Source organism: Hyla sarda, chromosome 2, assembly GCF_029499605.1.
Source record: "Hyla sarda isolate aHylSar1 chromosome 2, aHylSar1.hap1, whole genome shotgun sequence".
Lineage (NCBI taxonomy): Eukaryota > Metazoa > Chordata > Amphibia > Anura > Hylidae > Hyla > Hyla sarda.
The window spans coordinates 467,058,874-467,080,954 of NC_079190.1; the positions used below are offsets into that span (position 1 = coordinate 467,058,874).

At 43.4% G+C, this 22,081-nt stretch overlaps 1 protein-coding gene across 1 annotated transcript in view; it reads left to right on the forward strand.

Annotated features, from left to right (window-relative positions):
• JAM2 (junctional adhesion molecule 2) overlaps positions 1–22,081 on the forward strand; it is a 120,403-nt gene that overhangs the window by 63,987 nt on the left and 34,335 nt on the right. The window contains exons 2-4 of the mRNA XM_056559439.1: positions 5,898–5,963; positions 11,821–11,937; positions 18,121–18,270. Of these exons, the coding sequence (XP_056415414.1) occupies positions 5,898–5,963; positions 11,821–11,937; positions 18,121–18,270 (333 nt within the window). The remainder of the gene's footprint in view (positions 1–5,897; positions 5,964–11,820; positions 11,938–18,120; positions 18,271–22,081) is intronic.

Below are 22,081 nucleotides of genomic sequence, written 5' to 3' on the forward strand. Positions count from 1 at the left end.
TTTTCTCCTCCTTTGGACAGTTCCTGATATGGGCATCAGGTGTCAGCAGAGAGCACTGTAAACAAGACAAAAAAGAAATTCAAAAAGAAATAATTTCCTCTGTAGCACACAGCTGCAAAAAAGTACTGGAAGGGTAAAGATTTCTTTTTATAGAAGTCATTTACAATCTGTTTAACTTTCTGGCACCAGTTGATATAAAAAAAAAGAAATGTTCTTCACCCGAGTACCCCTTTAAACAGATTTGTAAATTACCAGCTGCTGAAGTTGAGTAGTTCTTTTCTGTCTGACAGCAGTACTCTCTGCTTACACCTCTGTCTGTCTCAGGAACTGTCTAGAGCAGGATAGGTTTGCTATGTGGATTTGCTCCTATTCTGCACAGTTCCTGAGAGAGACAGAGGTGTCAACAGAGAGCACAGTGGTCACACAGAAAAGAACAACTCAACTTCAGCAGCTGATAAGTACTGGTAGGATTAAGATTACAATTTACAAATCTGTTTAACTTTCTGGAATCAGTTGATATGAAAAAAATAGTTTTTCACTAGAATACCCCTTTAAATCTGCAAAACACAACAGGTCATGCTCCTGCATTGCAGCTAATAAAGGAGAATGGGGTCATGTTGCAACCTGCAAATGGCCACAACTGGGGTTCGAATCAAGGGAAAAAAGTGAGAGAACCCACCCAGGACTGCCAATGGAAACAGTGTTTCTGCTGTGGAAAAAGTGCAGGAACCCCATTCCCATGCATTCCTGCAGGACTTGAGCTCTTGCCACAACCGAACTAAGTTAAACATTTGGTTGTGGTCACATGCGAATTACCCCATTTAATTTTATTAGCTGCAACACAGATTCACACAACTTGGCAATTTTTAGCCACATGACTCTTGTTATGGGCAAACCTATTATGTATCCCTATCCTAAGGCAGTGCAGGGATGGCACCACAGGTCTGTACTATGGACTTATGTGCCACTGTGTGATATCCGCACAAGGCACCTCCAGATACAATGCTCCTTTGTGAAGAATACTTGTGTAGTACAGTGGAACAAACCACAGATTTGTTGTTAAATTGGTGGCAGACAAACAGGGAGAATGTTTGGGATCAGTGTTTGGGATCAGTAAATAGCTGCACCACTTTGTATTTCTACTATAATGACAGTTTCGCTAGTAAAGATACTACTGGCTCAAACAGTTCAGGGGTATCATATGCATTGTTATTTTTGGGCTTGTTGGCGGAAAACATGTCATTGTCTTAAGGGTACAGTTGGCTTGGTTTCTGAGGTATGGCCAAAGTAATAAGGGATGGGTTCGGGATGGAGCATGTGTTTTTATGCTGCCATTATTAGGGCTGCCACCAGGTCCATAACCCACCAGCCCAGTCCGTATTAAAACATAAGAAAAGGTTAAAAGAATGACATTTGTTTAGTCTTTAGAAGAGACATATAAGTGGGATATGATCAACTTATTACTGTGTATAAATGAGTTTTACAAAAAATGAGAAAAAAAGCTGTTCCGGGGGAGAAAAAACCCTCAAAAGACAAATGGTGCACTCTCTCCGTCTCCAGGGGGTGACAACTGTTCTTTACCATAAGAAATATGAATTTATGGAACAGTCTGGCTCAGGAACTGGTTCAAAGCAGGAACCATTGAGGGCTTGAAAAGAAGGTTAGTCTTCTTTCACACTGCCATTGCGTCCTGTCAAGAATGGCCGTCAAACTTTTTTATTTTATTTTTTTTAATTTTTTTTAGTTTGGCGGCCATCATTTTGACGGGGTGCGGCCATCAGATAGACCACGTTATAGCTGGTCCGCCGGGTGGCGCTGTTTTTCAGCGGGAGTAGCGGGAGAAAAAAATACTGCAACGGTAGTGTGAAAGAAGCCTTAGATACATTCCTAGAACAAAATAACAACATTAAAGGGGTTCTCCACCATAAGGTGATTTTAGTACGTACCTGTCAGACAGTAATGGACATGCTTAGGAAGGATCTGCGCTTGTCTTGGGGATAAATGGCTATGCTGTGAGATTACCATAACACTGTGGCTAGCTTTTTGTGAACTAGTATTTCCTGTTTGACTTTTCTTTTTTTGACTACAAATCCCACAATTCCATTTCCCTCCCTCCCACACATCAGCCACCCCACTCATTAAAACAAAAGACCTGTGGTTTTCAATCAGGGTGACTCCAGCTGTATCATTAGTTGCTGATTGATCCCTCCACCCATTGAAGCAGACAGGCTCCCTGTCATCAAGTGACTAGTGATGTCAGGTCTCGGCCACATTGCAAGCTGGGAAAAATCTGAGACAACAGTCATTTTGTATGCTGATAAAAATAAATATTGGGGTGAAAATCACAGAGGAATTGTGAGAAAAGCGTCACACACAGGTACAGACACTATATTATGTACTACACTAACTTTAGAGCCCCTGTAGCATAATCAAATAAAAAAAAAATCCTGGAATACCCCTTTTATTGCTTATGCAAAAATATAGCATCCCCTCCCCCTTCATTCATCTGTTCCCCTTTCCTTCATCTCCTTGGTTGAACTTGATGGACATGTGTCTTTTTTTTTTTCAACCGTTCTAACTATGTAACTTCCACAGAGCACTCACAGGGGTGAAAGTTCCTCATGAATATTCATGAGGTGGGCGGGTATATGGGAGCCGTGGGGATGGAGGCAGGATATGCTGGGTCCCGCCTCAATTGTGTGAAGCCTACCATTAAGATCTTAGCAATGATGGTTAATAACTGGTCTACTTTCTTTGGAACAGGTCCACAGATCAGGGCAAGTTATACCTTATTTTCATCCGGTTCACCCGCACTATAACCCTGTGTATTGTGTAAAAGGGGTACTCCACCCCGAGATATCTTATCCCCGGGGTCCCGCCGCTGGGGACCCCCACAATATAGCATGTGGCACCCACCTGTTTCTGCTCCGGAAGCGTTGGAGGGTCTGGGTCCCGACCACTGGAACGGAAGTCTGTGACGTCACGACTCCATCCCCCGTGTGACGTCATGCCCCGTCCCCTCAATGCAAGTCTATGGGAGGGGGCGTGACGTCCGTCACGCCCCCTCCCATAGACTTGCATTGAGGGGACGGGGCGTGACATCACACGGGGCGAAGTCGTGACGTCACAGACTGGTCGGGACCCCCACGATCAGACATCTTATCCTCTATCCTTTGGATAGGGGTGGAGTACCCCTTTAACTGTGTGTGAAGCTGCTGTCAATTTCTCTTTAAGAAAGTTCCCAAAGTGATCGTGCGTGGTTAGTTTTCACGGCAGATTTTGTGAGGGATCTATTTAATTTGATCACATGCTTGCTTGGAAGCTTATGAAGCATGAACTTTTTATTTGGTGTCCCTCTTGAATCAATTATCTACATCTTTGCAAACTTTACCACGGAAATTCGGAGCCAAAATGCAAAGTCCTCTCAGTGTCCAAGCATTCTGGCCTAATCCCTGGAAGATAATTGCAGAAACATTCTAATTAAAAGCCTGGCAGATTCCACTGACTGCTCCGATGGGGGTGAAATAACAGCCCGAGCGTTGGCCAGCAGTGTCCCCACACGGTTTAGGGTCATTGAGTAAGATATTTGCGGTGGCCTGGGGCTACATATCCAGCTACTGAACTAACACAAATGGCTCTATTAGAGCATGGACGGCAGACGGATGTTCTCACACGTGAATCTGGGAAGTAAGGAAGAAAAAGCGAGTCAAGGAAAAACCTCAGTTTACCCCATATTTCTGTCAGATAAGTTAAATGTTGATGCACTCCCATGTTACCACGCTTCAGCGGTCATGTTCTTTCTCACTACATTCTTTATTAGGAAGTTCTTTCTATTATTTTTTAATGTTGTGTGAAGAAATGAGAGTCTGCGTCATGACCTATCTCGCAGGGCAGGCAGGGAGGAAGTATTATCTGTGCTTAAAGGGGTACTCCAGTGGGGGGGGGGGGAATCAACTGGTGCCAGAAAGTTAAACTTCTATTTAAAAATCTTAATCTTTTCAATACTTATCAGCTGCTGTAGGCTCCAGAGGAAGTTGTGTAGTTCTTTCCAGTCTGACCACCGTGCTCTCTGCTGACACCTCTGTCCATGTCATGAGCTGTCCAGAGCAGGAGATGTTTGCTATGGGGATTTGTCCCTGCTCTGGACAGTTCCTGACAAGGCAGAGAGCACTATGGTTAGACTGGAAAAAAAAAAACTACACAACTTCCTCTTTAGCATACAGCAGCTGATAAGTACTGAAAGGATAAATATTTTAATATAGAAGAAATTTGGAAAAAAAATGTCTGTCTTTACCTATCCTATAAGGCAAAGACAGGGAGACAGTCCCTGGAGGCAGTTCTATCTGCGGTTATGTTATTTACAAAATAAGACTAGGAGGCAGTGCTATCTTTGGTTATAGTATTTATAAAAAAAAGACTAGGAGGCAGTGCTATCTTTGGTCATAGTATTTATAAAAAAAAGACTAGGAGGCAGTGCTATCTTTGGTTATAGTATTTATAAAAAAAAGACTAGGAGGCAGTGCTATCTTTGGTTATAGTATTTATAAAAAAAAAAGACTAGGAGGCAGTGCTATCTTTGGTTATAGTATTTACCATGAGAGGTGGCAGGAATTTATTCTTAGGCCACAATGAGATCACCTTAATGCATCTTTATTTTACTGGTGAACTAAGGTCAGTTTGGCTGAACTCCGGGAAATCTGAATGTTGCTGCCATAATATTGCTAAAGCTGTGGTGAGGTGGATCCACTGACCTGTGAGGATGATGGGGTGGGCTGTACCAGGGAGCGGAGTCTAAGGTGCCACTGGTTTTCACCAGAGCCAGCCGCAAAGCGGGATGGACTTGCTGCGGCACCCAGGTCGCTACCCCCGATACAACTCGTCCCCACAGGCAGCCGAAGTATAACGTTGCACAGGAAGGATGAGGCATAGACGAAGTCAGGACAGGCAGGAGGTCAGAAGGCAGGCGGCACAAGAGCAAGGTCAGGATATGTAGCAAGGGGTCAGATACACTGCAAGGCAAGACACAAGTAAATGCTTTCTCTTAGGCAATAGAGGCACAAAGATCCGGCAAGGATTAAAGGAAGTGCTGGGTTATATAGGGTAAAAAGAGACCAGCACCAATCAATAGTGGACTGGCCCTTTAAATTTTAAAGAGTTGGCGCGTGTGCGCCCTAGGAGGCGGGACGTGCTTCCCGGCAAACACTGAGAGCGGAGGAGGCAGAGCGGCGGGGAGGTGAGAACCAGTAGTCGCATGTGTTCGCATTGCGGGATGCGAACCGCAGCAGCGCCGGCAGCAGAGACAGGGATGCGCTTGCGGTCAGCAAGTCTGACTGCAGCGCTGACTGTAAGACCACATTTGTCCATATTTGTTATAATGTCAGGCATGAAGGGAAAGACATGTTGTGGGGCTGTTCCCAGTATAGGCAGCTGACGTGTTCATTATTGTGGGCGAAAGGAATTTCTCTATTTGTGCGCGTTGACCAACCAAAATAGCAGCATGTGTTGACAGCTTTACTGGAGTCATGTTCTGACATTCTGATATAGGAGCTATGGCGCTACCAGGTTAAATCGCTAACATGCCCATATAACAGGGCCCAGTACATCGAGTTCTTGTGGCCTTGAGTTACACTTCAGTTATTAATCAGAGTAAATAAATAATTCATAAGTTAGGATATAAGTGAGCAAATATGTCACATGATCTTCTATCCGTATCCCTTATTCGTAACCTCCCATCCTCCTCATCCTCGACAGGCCCAGAAGATACAACGGTCTTCTTTATGGTAAAATCCTATCATTGGATATGGGCATGGAATACCTTATAATAATTGCTGCATAAAGTTGAGGTCTTAGCACATATTGAATGTCTCACCAGGTATTCTCTCTCTTCTTTTTTACAGTTTGGGATGTGTCCGCTGTAATCGTGGAGTCTGACAACTACAAAGTGGAACAAGTTGAATTTGGAGGTACCTTAAAATGAATCTAAACTATGTCTTATTTTGATAAATGCTTGTGGCAATGTTGGTGGTTCAATCAGTTCATTGGGTGGGGGTCATGACGTGTGGTTCCAGGGGAGAGTCGCGGACCACAACAAATATTTGCCCCACCCCCACAATCTAAAATTTGGTAAAATGAGCAACTAACATAATTGTGAATGCAGCATATAAGTATAGTACATTCTGCATTTATGGATCTTTAGGTAAAGCAAAAGAGTTAATTGACTTTTGACATATATATATATTATAAAATTAGTAAATTTGAGCAGCCGTATTAGTCCAGTGATGCAAATCATAAAATGTTGCAGTATCTTATAATACCTTTTTTATTGGACTAACAGCATTTTGTAGGATGCAAAATTCTGCATGCAGTAATTTTTCCGCCACGATGTCCCGTCACTGTATCACGTCCGTAATGGATTACGGGCATATACGGGTGCAAACGGGCAGTTACAAAACCCCATAGGCTGCAATGCGATTTAGTCTCGGCCGTCGGGTTTTGTAACGGCAGGTTTTCGCCGAAAATTGTGACGGAACATGCGACAGAACTTCAATAACTAAATCACTAGTGTGAAAGGAGCCTAAGATGTTGTTGTTTTTTTAAGGCAAAACACCAACAAAAATGCCAAAACAGCTGCACATGTTTTTTGTTATAAAAAAACAAAAAAAAACCCTGCTGTGGCCAGATGTTGACTGCAAGTCGATAGGGATTTATGAAATGTCAGATCCACTTGGTGTTTTTGTCTTTGGTGCCTTTTCAGTGTTTTTCCCCCAAAGAAGTCTATGGGAGAGAAAAAAAAGCCATTAAAAACTGCTAAAGGAGAAAAAAAACGCAATTTCCACTTAAAAGTAACTTAAAGCAACAAAAAAGAAACACAAAAATGGAGTATTAGTTTTTCTGTTTCTTTTGTTTGTTTGTTTTGCAGCTTTTTTTTTGGGGGGGGGGGGGGGGGGGGGGGCTGGGGGTAAAAAACAATTGCGGTAAAAAAAAAAGAACTGGAAACCTAGCCTCAGCCCACCGTTTTAACCAGAGCAGAAAAAGACAGCATTCCGCACCATTGGAGCCACAGATTGTGTGCTATAAAAGGTTTATTGATACTTTGTTTAAACAGGATCAACTCGACTGTATTCAAGAAAATTTATTAAGCAACATAAATCACCCACGCGGTGATCAATATCAGTTCTATTTCCTAAGTGCTTCCTAGTTATTACTACAGTGTCACCATGGACCGGGACCAGTTATTGTTATTTATTAGTTATTTATTTAGGTATTTATTTATTTAGTGATTTTATTTATTTAATGATTTATTTAGTTATTTAGTGACATTAATTTACTTAGTTATTTCTTTAGTTATTTATTTACTTATTTAGTATATATAGGTATTTAGTTGTTTATTTATTTAGTGCCCTTACTTCCAGGGCACTTCACATTTCATTCACATTTGGGCTAAAATACATGACACAAATGCATGAACAATGAACGTGGCACAGATTAATCTACCGACTGATCTAGAAGGGGAGAAGGCCCTGCCCGCAAAGTCCTACAATCAGTGTTGATCAGTGTTTTCCAAACAGGGGGCTTCCAGCTGTTGCAACACTACAACTCCCAGCATGGCCGGACAACCGAGTTGTAGTTATGCAACAGCTGGAGGCCAACTGTTTGGAAAACACTAGTCTTGATAGAGACCGCCTGCTTACACCATGCACCCTTCATACCACCCCTTTAAAACACCAGGGAGACACTGCCTGCTTACCCATACAACAACAGCAAAAATGCTCGGTCACTGTTTTGGTCTCCAGACTTATTAATTCATATTTAAACTTCAGGAAACCTTCAGACTATTTTAGTTGTCTCCTTGCAGAGTAATTCCTCTGTGTCAGCAGCGATCCGGTATAACAGCAAGGTCAGCCTGCCTTCCACTGAAACAACACATTTCTACTGGGTAACCCTGGATAAATGATTCTGTTCTTCAGGGACCCATAGGACAAGGACTGTAGATTTTCTATTGCTGTATTTTACAACAATATTTTATTATTTGTTAGTTAAAATGGTACTCCCTTGGAAAACTTTTTTTTTTTTCAAATCAACTGGTGCCAGAAAGTTGAACAGATTTATAAATGACTTCTATTAAAAAATCTTAATCCTTCCAGTACTTTTTAGGGGCTGTTTACTAAAGAGAAATCCAAAAAAGAAATGCATTTCCTCTGATGTCATGACCACAGTGCTCTCTGCTGACCTCTGCTGTCCATTTTAGGAACTGACCAGAGCAGCATATGTTTGCTATGGGGATTTTCTCCTGCTCTGGACAGTTCCTAAAATGGACAGCAGAGGTCAGAAGAGAGCACTGTGGTCATGACATCAGAGGAAATGCATTTCTTTTTTGGATTTCTCTTTAGTAAACAGCCCCTAAAAAGTACTGGAAGGATTAAAGGGGTATTCCAGGCAAAAACTTTTTATTTATATATATATATATATATATATATATATATATATATATATATATATATATCTCAACTGGCTCCGGAAAGTTAAACAGATTTGTAAATTACTTCTATTAAAAAATCTTAATCCTTCCAATAGTTATAAGCTTCTAAAGTTTTCTGTCTAACTGCTCAATGATGATGTCACGTCCAGGGAGCTGTGCATGATGGGAGAATATCCCCATAGGAACTGCACAGCTCCCGGGGCGTGAGTCATCAGAAAGCAGTTAGACAGAAAACAGCAACTCAACTTCAGAAGCTAATAACTATTGGAAGGATTAAGATTTTTTAATAGAAGTAATTTACAAATCTGTTTAACTTTCCGGAGCCAGTTCGATATATACAAAAAAGTTTTGGCCTGGAATACCCCTTTAAGATTTTTTAATAGAAGTGATTTACAAATCTGTTTAACTTTCCGGCACCAGTTGATTTAAAAAAAAATAAAAAATAAAAACAGCTGCATTTGCAATCATGTCTTCTACTCCAGTCACATCCAGAGCTGCATTCACGGTTCTGTCCTATACATGAGACACATCCTGAGCTGCATTCCCAGTACTACAGTATATTATACACCGGTCGCAGCCTGAGTTGCATTCACGATTGTGTCTTTTGCTCTGGTCAAACCCAGAGCTGCATTCACAGTCCTGTCCTATTCACTAGACACATCCTGAGCGCATTAAATAAAAAATAAATAAATAAATAGGAGTAACATAAAGCTCTTGGGCCCTAGTGCATAATCTGAGATAGGACACTTTACCTGCCATGTGCCATTTGTAGTACCGTACTGGTGTCTTCCTATATGGCACCAGGACCTGGATATGACTGCAACCTCTAAACCCTTTTATAGCCTCTAAATGTCAATACATTGCAATATCAAAGATAAAAAGGAGAGCGCTCCATAGCGTTAAACCACCTTTGGGTAAGCCAGTAAATTAACTAGAGACTCTTACCATAGGTGGTTGTGAGACCGCACACACAACAATGGTCAGCGTGGATAGGTATCAATACCAGGTCTACAGCCTTCCCAATCGCAAAAACTGTAGTAGAGAAAGGACTTCCAAGAAATAGATGGGTTTTAGCGGCGCTGACCCGGACCAGAAGTGTCAGGTTAAAACAGGCAGGGTTATTCAGGTAACAAACAATGCAACGCGTTTCACCGCGCTTGCGCGGTGAAACGCGTTGCATTGTTTGTTACCTGAATAACCCTGCCTGTTTTAACCTGACACTTCTGGTCCGGGTCAGCGCCACTCAAACCCATCTATTTCTTGGTAGTCCTTTCTCTACTACAATACATTGCAATAGGCATTGTTCCCTATGGATTACTTAAAGGGGTACTCTGCCCCTAGACATCTTATCCCCTATCCAAAGGATAGGGGATAAGATGTCAGATCGCCGGGGTCCCGCTGCTGGGGACCCCGGGGATCACTCCTGCAGCACCCCGCTATCATTACTGCGCAGAGCGAGATCGCTCTGCACGTAATGACGGGCAATACAGTGGCCAGAGCATCGTTACGTCACGGCTCCGCCCCTCGTGACGTTATGGCCCGCCCCCGTCAATACAAGTCTATGGGAGGGGGCGTGGTGGGCCGGAGCCATGACGTCACGCTGCTCCGGACCCTGTATCGCCCATCATTACGCACAGAGCTAACTCGCTCTGTGCAATAATGAGGGCGGGGTGCCGCAGCGGCGATCCCCGGGGTCCCAAGCAACGGGACCGCGGCGATCTAATATCTTATCCCCTATCCTTTGGATAGGGGATAGGATGCCAGGGGCGGAGTACCCCTTTAAGTGGAATGCCCACGCACTCCAGAAGTTTTATTTGACTTATTAAGCTTCTCTCTGAGGAGAATGCACAGGCTTCTTTAAATGGTCACTGTCAGATACGAAAACTTTTGATATGTTGTAAAGCATGTATAACCAATAGGTTTTGCAATTGCTTTCATTAGAAAATTTTCAGTATTTCATACTGAAAAAGCCAGTCAAAAAAATGCCCCCCCCCCTGCCTGCTTGGACACACACTAGTCCTGGTGTGTCCATGAGTCATCACCTATGTCATGGACATACTTCCTTGATTGACAGCTGTGAGTGCAGGGCTCAGACCTGGAGGAAAAATCCTCCCACTGTCATCTTGTGTCCCGCTACTGTCAGTGAGGACAAGCTGGGAGTTGTAGTGTTGTTAATGCTAGGGGAGATGTGAGCAGACAGCATACTGAGGGAGGGGGCGGAGACCTGCACAGTGAGACCACGCCCCCTCCCTTTGAGCAGAATTTAGACTAGTGAGCTAAATTAAAAGTGTAATAACAAATAAATAAAGGTGTTAGATACATAAAAATTAGATGTACATGGTCAGGATTAGGTACTGAGTGATATATACGCTTTAAGGCAACCTGTCATCACGTTGTACCATATATAATGCGTGGCAATTGTTACGTACTATCCCTGGGAGATGGTCCTACAGGCAGGGATGGTCGAGGTTTTTAACGTTGGAAGGTGTCCCTTGCTGGCCCGTAAATAGTATCATGAGGGGGATCCATTCTCTTCTAGTCCTGTCTGTTCAGGCTGTAATCACGCCCCCTCACCATGATTGACAACCCGCGTCACCGCTTTGCTGCCTAAGCCGTGCCTGGGCTGTCAATCACACTAAGGGGGCGTGATTACAGCCTGAATAGACAGGACAACTTCCTGCCCAGGGGACTACTACTGGGGCGGAGCACTGGTATGCAGGGATGCTACCTGCAAAAGGCTGGCACCATAGATTAAAGGGATACTCCACTGAAAAACCTTTTTTTTCATTTGTAATTTACTTCTAGCCAGCACCCTGCCCTGTACCGACAAGGGACAAGGACCCCAAAACAGCTGTCTGCAGATGGGTACCTCTTTCTTCTGGAGGAGGTTCTGGCCTGATACCTAGTTGTGTTTGAGGCCTTCTTAAAGGGGTTGTGCACTAACTTGCCAGGATGCTACCTCCAAGAGGTCCATGTTCTATTTCTTCTGGGGTTGGGCGACTTTGCACACTTTGTGCGGAGATGTTTTTTCTAGCACATATTCCTGGGCCTGACCTAAGAGTTTTAGCTGCAGAATCCAACAGTTAGCGAGGACTAGGCCAGTATATATTCTGAGGTGTTGTAGGGACTTCCACTGTGGGCAACAGCTGAACATCTTGGGTCCGTCAATGTTGACATTGCTGCTATAGGAATTTATAGGACTTTATTGTCACCATGTGCTGTAGAACATGCTAAAAGATGGCTAATACCAGGGACATACTGTGTCTCCGTTTTCTTGTATTTAGCCCATGTGATGAAATGATGTCTTGTGTCTTCTAATTGTTGTTCTCTTGATTCCTCAGAGGCAACCCTCAGCTGCCGATACCAACTAGAGAAAAAGCAAGTCATCCGGTTAGAATGGAAGAAGATGGATCTTAATGGGGACTCCTCCATTGTGTTCTTTAATAACTCGCTAACAGGTAAAGCAGTGCGTCCGTATACAAACGTCTTAGAGAAAACGGTCACAGGTAAATCTGCCAGCAGAGTCTAAGAGATTTTGCATCCTACCTTCAAAAAACCCCACTCTGGATATGGATTTAAAGGGGAACTCTGCTACCAAACAACTTATCCCCTATGCACAGAATAGGGCATAAGTGTCTGATCCCGGGGGTCCAACTGTTGGGCCCCCCTGCGACCTGCTGCCCAGCACTCTGGTTCTCTCCTTGCCCAGAACAGCCAGCAGTTTGTGCACTGACACACCGCCTCCATGCTTCCCTGTGGCAGAGCTAGAGATGCAGTGCTCGGGCCAGGCAGGAGATTGCGGGGTCAGACCCCCCGCAGTCTCTACTTATCGCCTATGTTGTGGATAGGGCATAAGTTCTTAAGTACCGAGTTCCGCTTTAAAGGGGTACTTTTTTCTTTATATCAACTGGTTCCAGAAAGTTAAACAGATTTGTAAATTACTTCTATTAAAAAAATCTTAATCCTTCCAGTACTTATTAGCTGCTGAATACTACGGAGGAAAGTCTTTTCTTTTTGGATTTCTTTTCTTTCACGTCCACAGTGCTCTATGCTGACACCTCTGGCCATTTTAGGAACTGTCCAGAGCAGAAGAAAGTCCCCATAGCAAACATATGGTGCTCTGTACAGTTCCTAAAATAAACAGAGATGTCAGCAGAGAGCACTGTGGTTGTGACAGAAAAGAAATCCAAAAATAAAAGAATATCCTCTGTAGTATACAGCCGCTAACAAGTAGTGGAAGGATTAAGAATTTTTAATAGAAGTAGTTTACAAATCTGTTTAACTTTCTGGCACCAGTTGATTAAAAAAAAAAGTTTTCCATGGGAGTACCCCTTTAAGGGCCAGGAATCCAAAGGTCTGTTCCCTTATGCTTATGACTTGCAGATGGTATACAGAGGAATTGTTAGTTGGGAAATCAGGCATTCAATGTGAGTTTAGGGCAAGATGTTCAGATGGTAACAACAGTAAGGATCAGGAAAGGCAGCAAAGTCCATATACAGTCAATTCAAATGCAACAAACCAATGAACACAACTTCACAGAAATAAGGACCTTAGGAAGCTTAAAGGGGTATTCCAGGAAAAAACTTTTTTTTTTATATATCAACTGGCTCCAGAAAGTTAAACAAATTTGTACATTACTTCTATTAAAAAATCTTAATCCTTTCAGTACTTATGAGCTGCTGAAGTTGAGATGTTCTTTTCTAAGTGCTCTCTGATGACACCTGTCTCGGGAACTGTCCAGAGTAGAAGCAAATCCCCATAGCTAACCTGTTCTACTCCCGAGACAAGCAGAGATGTCAGCGGAGAGCACTGTTGCCAGATAGAAAAGAACAACTCAACTTCAGCAGCTGATAATTATTGGAAGGATTAAGATTTTTTAATAGAAGTAATTTACTAATCTGTTTAACTTTCTGGAGCCAGTTGATATATAAAAGAAAGTCTTTTCCTGGAATACCCCTTTAAAGTTTAGGCAATGTGAAGGTGGCAAAGGCAGATATGTATTCGGGGATGTTCCACTGCCTGGGTAGTAATTATTTGGACACACACCAGGGGGTAATCATAGAAACATAGAATGTGTCGGCAGATAAGAACCATTTGGCCCATCTAGTCTGCCCAATAATCTGAATCCTATCAATAGCCCCTTGCCCTATCTTATATGAAGGATAGCCTTATGCTTATCCCATGCATGTTTAACCCCTTAAGGACGCAGGGTTCTTCCGTTTTTGCACTTTTGTTATTTTCCTCCTTACCTTTTAAAAATCATAACCCTTTCAATTTTGCATCTAAAAATCCATATGATGGCTTATTTTTTGAGCCACCAATTTTACTTTGTAATGATGTCAGTCTTTTTACCCAAAAATCTGCGGCAATCATGCTGCGGGGGGGGGGGGGGGGTTTGGGATCAACTCTGACAGCTGCGATCTAAAGGGTTAATAGCCAGCAGGAGCAATCGCTGCATGTCGGCTATTAACGTCGGCCCCCAGCTACAGGAATCAGCTGGGGTCCGGCCGGTATGGCTCGGGCTCGAGTCGGGAGCCCACGCCATACACCGGTTGCCGTCTCAGGACGAGCCCGCTCGTCCTTAGACGGCAACCGTTGAAACTCCTTCACAGTATTTGCAGCTACCACTTCTGCAGGAAGGCTATTCCATACATCCACTACTCTCTCAGTAAAGTAATACTTCCTGATATTACTGCAAAGACCTTTGCCCCTCTAATATAAAACTATGTCCTCATGTGGTAGTTCTTCTTCTTTTAAATATCCTCTCCTCCTTTACCGTGTTGATTCCCTTTATGTATTTAAAAGTCTCTATCATATCCCCTCTGTCTCTTCTTTCTTCCAAACTATACATGTTAAGGTCCTTTAACCTTTCCTTGTAAGTTTTATTCTGCAATCCATGTACTAGTTTAGTATCTTCTCTGAACTCTCTCTAGAGTATCTATATCCTTCTGGAGGTACGGCCTCCAGTACTGCGCACAATACTCCAAGTGAGGTCTCACCAGTGTTCTGTACAGCGGCATGAGCACTTCTCTCTTTCTACTGCTTATACCTCTCCCTATACAGCCAAGCATTCTGCTAGCGTTTCCTGCTGCTCTTTTACATTGTCTTCCTACCTTTAAGTCTTCTGAAATAATTACCCCTAAATCAATTTCCTCAGATACTGAGGTCAGGGCTGTGTCAAATAATCTATATTTTGCCTGAGGGTTTTTACGCCCCAGGTGCATTATCTTGCACTTATCCACATTAAATTTCAGTTGTCAGAGTTCTGACCATTCTTCTAGTTTGCCTAAATCCTTTTCCATTTGGCGGATCCCTCCAGGAACATCAACCCTGTTACATATCTTTGTGTCATCAGCAAAAAGACATACCTTACCATCGAGACCTTCTGTAATATCGCTAATGAAGATATTAAACAATATTGGTCCCAGTACAGATCCCTGAGGTCCCCACTGGTGACAAGACCTTGCTCTGAATATTCTCCATTGACTACAACCCTCTGTTGTCTGTTACTCAGCCACTGCCTAATCCACTCAACAATATTGGAGTCCAAGCTCTATGACTGTAGTTTATTGATAAGTCTTCTATGTGGGACAGTGTCAAAAGCCTTACTAAAATCTAGATATGCGATGTCTACTGCCCCTCCACCATCTATTAGTTTAGTCACCCAGTCAAAAAAATCTATAAGATTTGTTTGACATGATCTCCCTGAAGTCAACCCATGTTGTTTTTCATCTTGCAATTCTTGGGATTTTAGATGTTCCACAATCTTATCCTTTAGTAGGGTTTCCATTAATTTCCCCACTATTGATGTCAGACTTACTGGCCTATAGTTGCTTGATTCCTCCTTACTACCTTTCTTGTGAATGGGCACAACATTTGCTAATTTCCAATCTTCTGGGATGACTCCTGTTACCAGTAATTGGCTAAATAAATCTGCTAACGGTTTTGCTAGCTCACCACTAAACTCTTTTAATAATTTTGGGTGTATCCCATCAGGCCCCTGTGATTTATTTGTCTTCACTTTAGAAAGCAAACGTAGAACCTCTTCCTCTGTAAAGACACATGCATCAAACGATTCATTAGTCCTCCTTCCTAATGGATGTCCTTTTCCTTCTTTTTCTTCTGTAAAAACTGAACAGAAGTATTCATTAAGGCAGTCGGCTAGCCCCTTATTCTCTTCTACATACCTTCCTTCCTTTGTTTTTAATTTAGTTATTCCTTTTTTTTATTTCCTTTTTTCATTTATATATCTGAAGAATGTCTTATCCCCTTTTTTCACAGACTGAGCTAGTTTTTCTTCTGCCTGTGCTTTAGAAGTCCTTATAACTTGCTTGGTCTCTTTCTGCCTAGTCTTGTAGAATTCCCTATCTTCATTGCTCTGGTTGTTTTATAATTACTAAATGCTAGTTTTTTATGATTTTGGCCACTTCTGCTGAGTACCACAGTGGTCTCTTCCTTTTTCTGCTTTTACTGACAAGTCTTGTGCAATTTTCTGTTGCCTTCAATAAAGCGTCTTTTAAGTAGTCCCATTTCTCCTGAACTCCATGTAATTTGTTCCAGTCTGATAGGGACTCATTTATGACTAATCTCATTTTTGAAAAGTCTGTTTTTTCTAAAACTTTTGTTTTTGTGTGGTGTGACTCCTTCACTGTTCTTATATTAAACCACATTGACTGGTGATCACTAGATCCAGAGCTTTCGCCTACAGTAACATCATATACCAAATCCATATTTGTGAGTACCAAATCCAATATGTGCTCCCTCCGCGTTGGCTCCTCAACCACTTGTTGTAGAAATAATCCCAGTAGGGAATTTAGAATATTTGTACTCCTGGCAGAACTTGCCATTTTGGTTTTCCAGTTTAAATACGGAAGATTAAAGTCTCCCATTATGATAACTTCTCCTTTTCATTTTCGTTAGCTATTTCTTTAACTAATAGATCATCTACTTCTTTAACTTGGCCAGGTGGTCTATATATCACACCTACACGATTAACTGTCTGATTAACAAACTGCAACGTAACCCAAACTGACTCTATGTTGGCCTCACTAACTTGTATTAGGTTAGATTTTATGCTATCTTTCACATATAGGGCCCCTCCTCCTCCTTTCTTGCCTTCTCTGCCTCTTCTGTATAAAGAGTACCCTGGTATGGTTATGTCCCAGTCATTACTTTCATTAAACCATGTCTCAGTAACAGCCACTAAATCTACATTCTCAGATGCCATTATTGACCCAAGTTCATTGATTTTATTACCTAAACTGCAGGAATTTGTAGACAGGACTCTGAGCTTGTCATTTCTTAACCTCTGTGCTACTGACATGTTCTGACATTGTTTTGGGGGGCAATTGGACTCATGGATTTCCACTCTTTTGCCCCCCCCCCCTTTCCTAATTTGAATACTCCTTAGCAAATTCTTGGAATTGTACATTCGTTCCTTTGAGAGAAAGATGCAAACCATCTTTTTTGTACAGTTCCTTTCTGTTCCAAGTAGAGCTACCATGAGACCCAAAGCCAAATCCTTGCTCTTGACACCATTTACTAAGCCATAAGTTGAAATCCTTAATGCGCCTACTCTAGGCTGTGTATAGCCTGCTGGGGAATGCCCCTTCCCAGTCTGTGAATCTGACTGAGACTGAGCAGAAAATACAGAGCAATATCAAGGTAGAAAACTAAAAAATAATAAAAACAAAGGCAGGGGGTGGTTTATTATGATGGGGGCAGTGAACTGGGAGGATTATAAAATTTAACAAGATCATGAGAGGTATTCTTTAAGGAGAACACGAGCCTGGAGTATGGAGTCTTGCAAGCCGTGCAGTGCTTCTTGGGAAAAGAGTATTTAATGTAGGTTATTTCCAGAAAGAAAATAACTTGATCTACAGTGCCACCTACTGGAGGTAGCTTCCCTTAGAATCAATGTCCGACATTTAAAAAGCCTTAAAACATGATTAGGGATTATATGCTCAGTCAGAATCTCCAGTAGGTGGCACTGTAGAGGAAGTTCTTTCCCTTCGTAAATTATTATATATATTTTTTTTATTAGATGAAATATATTTAACCTTCCAAATCCAGAGAGTAGTGAGGATAATGCCTCAAGTATGAAGTCTCTAGGTCATAAAAAAAAATAGTAAATGATTCCCAAGAAATTCCAATAGGAGGTCAGGCTGGAAACACATATACCAAAAAGTGGTAAGATGGGTTATACTGGTTAATGGGGCCTTTTTCTAAATTGCCCAGGGTCAGGAAATGGGAGGAAGTACTCTTCTCTCAGCTCATGTTCCAAAGCTGCTGCCTCTCCGGACTTCCCAGGAGAAGAACCCCAAATGACATCCCTGCACACTCAACACAAGAAGCTGCAGCCAATCAGTGGCCTCATTGATTCCATGCAACATGACCTTTGTAGCTAATGATTGGCTGCAGCTCCCTACGTTCAGTGTATTGACCAGTTCTCAACTTCCTGAGAATTGCTCCAGTCACTCTTACTTTTGGCCCACAACCAACACCACCATCATGAATATCCAAGTATGAAAAAAAAGCTGAATTTACGTATTGGGATTTAAGAAATGTTTTAATTTTTCTAATAAAAGTTCTTGTATCCTACATGTACTTACACAATCTTCACATGCATCTTGTGCCGACAGAGGAGTTACATAAGCGAGCGCAGATGATGGACTCCAGTATCAGGATCATGAATCTCAGCAGAGCAGATTCTGGCCAATATCGCTGTGAAGTCAGCGCTCCTCTGGACAAGAAGAACTTTCAAGAAATCATCATTAATCTAGCTGTATTGGGTGAGTAGTGTAATGTACCTGTGTACCAAAGGCTGTCCGGACATGCTGGGAGTAGTTTTGCAACAGCTTGAGGCACCTTGGTTGGGAAACTTCCTTAGATAAATGTCCAAACCTGGGACCAGTTGACCATCTGAAGTGTATAGAGCCTCCTGACTCTTTACTGCCATAAAGATTTAAAACATTTTATGGATTGTATTTAAAGGGTGACTGCAGCCAAAATGATGTTTAATTTTTGTTTAAATCAACTGGTGTCAGAAAGTTAAATAGATTTGTAAATGACTTCTATTTAAAAATCTTAATCCTTCCAGTACTTATCAGCTGCTGTATACTCCACAGGAAGTTCTTTTCTTTTCAAATGTCTTTTCTGTCTGACCATAGTGCTCTCTGCTGACCCCTCTGTCCATGTCAGGAACTGTCCAGAGCAGGATAGGTTTGCTATGGGGATTTTCTCCTGCTCTTAACAGCTCCTTAAACAGACAGAGGTTTCAGCATAGAGCTCTGTGGTCAGACAAAAATATAATTTAAAAAGAAAAGAATTCTTGTGGAGCATACAGCAGCTAAGTATTGGAAGGGTTAAGATTTTTAAATAGAAGTAATTTACAAATCTGTTTATCTTTCTGGCACCAGTTGATTTAAAAAAAATGGTTTTCATTGGAGTACCCCTTTAACTTACCGGTATCCCCTATCCACAGGATATCGATTTCTGGAAAGGGCCCTGGCTCTGGGTGAGGAGCATGTGCGGTAGATGGCATGCGCTCCATTGATCTCTATGGGTGCTCCAAAGAGACCCAAGTTCAGCACTCGGCAATCATTGGCGCTCCCATAGAAATGGAGTGCATGCCGTGTAGCGGTAGAGAACACACACTCCATACTGAGCGAGAATGCCACTGGGACCCCCACAATCTCTGGGACGGGACTCCATCTCACTCACTGAGGGGTGTGTCTCGTCTACCGCTAGACGGCATGCACTCCATTCCTTTCAGCTACTTATCCGCTATCCTGTGGATAGGAGATTTCGGCTGCAGTACCCCTTTAATGGATATCTGTGAGCTTGTCCATCAAAACAGGGGCGGACAAACCATATGTGCAGCAGGTTCAACTGCACAAGGGCCCAGCAAGTAAGGGGGCCCACCGCCAGTGGCATAGCTATAGAGGTATCTGTACGCTGGGCCCGGGACTTGAGAGGGAGACCCCTACCCTGTTAGTGTAAATGTCGCTTTAAGAGCAGAGGGGCTGGTGGGAGTAGACGGGCCCCGCACAGGCAGGAAGTCAGCTCCAAGCCCTCTGACCTGTCCCTGCATCAGGCCGTGCTTCATCCCCCGATAACTTCATGAGGAACAACTGCCTCAGCTCCTCTTCATCCCCGGCATCATGTGGCCCCTGTCTCGGATTACACTGCATCCCTGGTGAGTTGAGGGCCGTGGTCTGTGTGAACAGTAGGTAACTTTATAAAGATGAGCGGGTTAGGGCTTTGCAAGTTTGCAATGTTTCTCAACAAAAGTGCCTACATGTTGCAAGACTACAACTCCCAGCATGCCAGGACAGCCTTTGGCTGTCCAGGCATGCTGGGAGTTGTAGTTGTGCAACAGCTGGAGACACACTGGTTGGTAAACACTGTAATATATAGATAGATAGGTAGACTGGGCATAGATCAGTGTTTCCCTACCATGGTGCCTCCAGCTGTTGCAAAACTACAGTCCAGACATGCTGGGAGTTGTAGGTTTGAAACAGCTGGAGACACCCTGGTTGGAAAACACTGATCTATGTCCTATCTATCTATCTCATATCTATCTATTTACCTAAATTATAGGAGCAGGGGGTTAATGGAAGCAGGGGGGGGGGATTGTAATGAAAGCAGGGGGGGGTTAATGGAAATGTGTGTGTGTGTGTGTGTGTAAAATGAAAAGAGGGGCAGGATGGGGTGAATGGAACAAGCAGGGGGGGGTTAATGGAAGCAGGGGGGTTAAGGGAAGTGGGGGTGTATGTGTAATGGAAGCATGGGGAGGGGTTAATGGAAGCAGGGGGAGGGGGTTACTGGAAGCAGGGGGTTAATGGAAGCGGGGAGGGGGTTAATGGAAGCAGAGGGGGTTAATGGAAGCACGGAGGGTAATGGAATGAGGGGCAGGATGGGGTGAATGAAAGAAGCGGGGGAGGGGGTTAATGGAAGCGCAGGGGGGGGAATGGAAGCGTCAGGGGGGAAGGAAGGAGGGCAGGATCGGGTGAATGAAAGAAGCGGGGGAGGGGGTTAATGGAAGCAGGGGGGGTTAATGGAAGCACGGAGGGTAATGGAATGAGGGGCAGGATGGGGTGAATGAAAGAAGCAGGGGGGGTTAATGGAAGCGCAGTGGGGGGAATGGAAGCGCAGGGGGGAAGGAAGGAGGGGCAGGATGGGGTGAATGGAAGGAGCAGGAGGGGTTAATGGGTGCAGGGGGGTCGTGGAAGCATGGGGGTGAATGGAAGTAGGGGCAGGATGAGGAGAATGGAAGGAGCAGGGGTTAATGGAAGTAATGGAAGTGGGGGGTGAATGGAAGCAGGGGCAGGAGGGGTGAATGGAAGAAAGAGCAGGGGGGTCAATGGAAACATGAGGGGGGGTAATAGAAGTGGAGGGTGAATGCAAGGAGCAGGGGGTTAATGAGAGCGGGGGGTTAATATCAGTGGGGGGGGGGGTTCCTGAACAATAGACATATGGGGGGGGGGGGGGCAGGCACATTCTTTGCACAGGGGCCCTCTGCTGTCTGTGTCCGCCCCTGCATTGAAAGTATGATTCTGGAGACCACGCTAAAAATTCCCATACATCTTATACTAAAATTGGACGTACCCACCGTCATCCACAAGTTTGGCCAACTTTTAAAGGTGAATGGCGGCCTCCAGGACTCTCAACTGACACAGGGTGTTAATGGAAAGAAGGGTAACTGCCCGACTCTTTTGGTCTTGAAGGGATAAGTTGCTGTCTGGTCATGGTTTACCCCTCCCATGGTCGTGGAGGAAACTTGAATGTTTGGCCGTTCTGAGCGTTCATGTCTATGGGGAGGTCAGAAGAGATGACTGTCATCTAAACAAATATAAAAAATATATGACCATCTTAACTATGACTGTCATCTGTTGGGGTTCAGGTTGTTGAGGAGTCCTCAGGGATTGCTGGAATGAAGGAGGCTTCACTACTGAAGGAATCTATAAACAGACATTACTTCTTAAAGGACAGGCTGTAGACTGTAAAGTTGAGAGCCAATTCGAAGGGAGTGTCAATGCCCTGACTCCTACCATAACGTCAGCACTGATCGTAACTAAGACGTCATCTTTGCACTGACATATTAAGTGTGTATTGCTTTCCTTTAGTGCCAACCCTGAGGATGTGAACCAGCCTTATGGGCCGAGTGTCCAGTCTGCTGTAGAGCTCCAGCTGGTGCGGGTTGTGACTGCAGTAACCTCAGCTTTCTCTGCACGACATTCCAAAGGACAAAAGGGTTGTGCCATAGTAACCCACAGCGCAGCTTATAAAGTCACCCCTTCTGAGGCGTGTTTAATAAATAGGGGTCAGGGCAATGTCACTATTTGTAACACAGCCAAACTATGCTCTCCATTTCCCCATCCTATCATAGAGTATTAATAAAGGAGTAATTAAGATTATTAATAAAGGAGTCTTCTTTTTACTCTTCTTCTTCCTCTTTTCCTCTTCTTCTTCTTTTCCTCCCTCCTCTTCTTCCTCTTCTTCTTAGGCTGGTTTCACACTATGAAATATCCGGGCAGGCGAAATCTGGCCGAGAGTTTCCGAGTGTGGGCAGTGCCGACTGATTTAGGACCGTGCAGACAT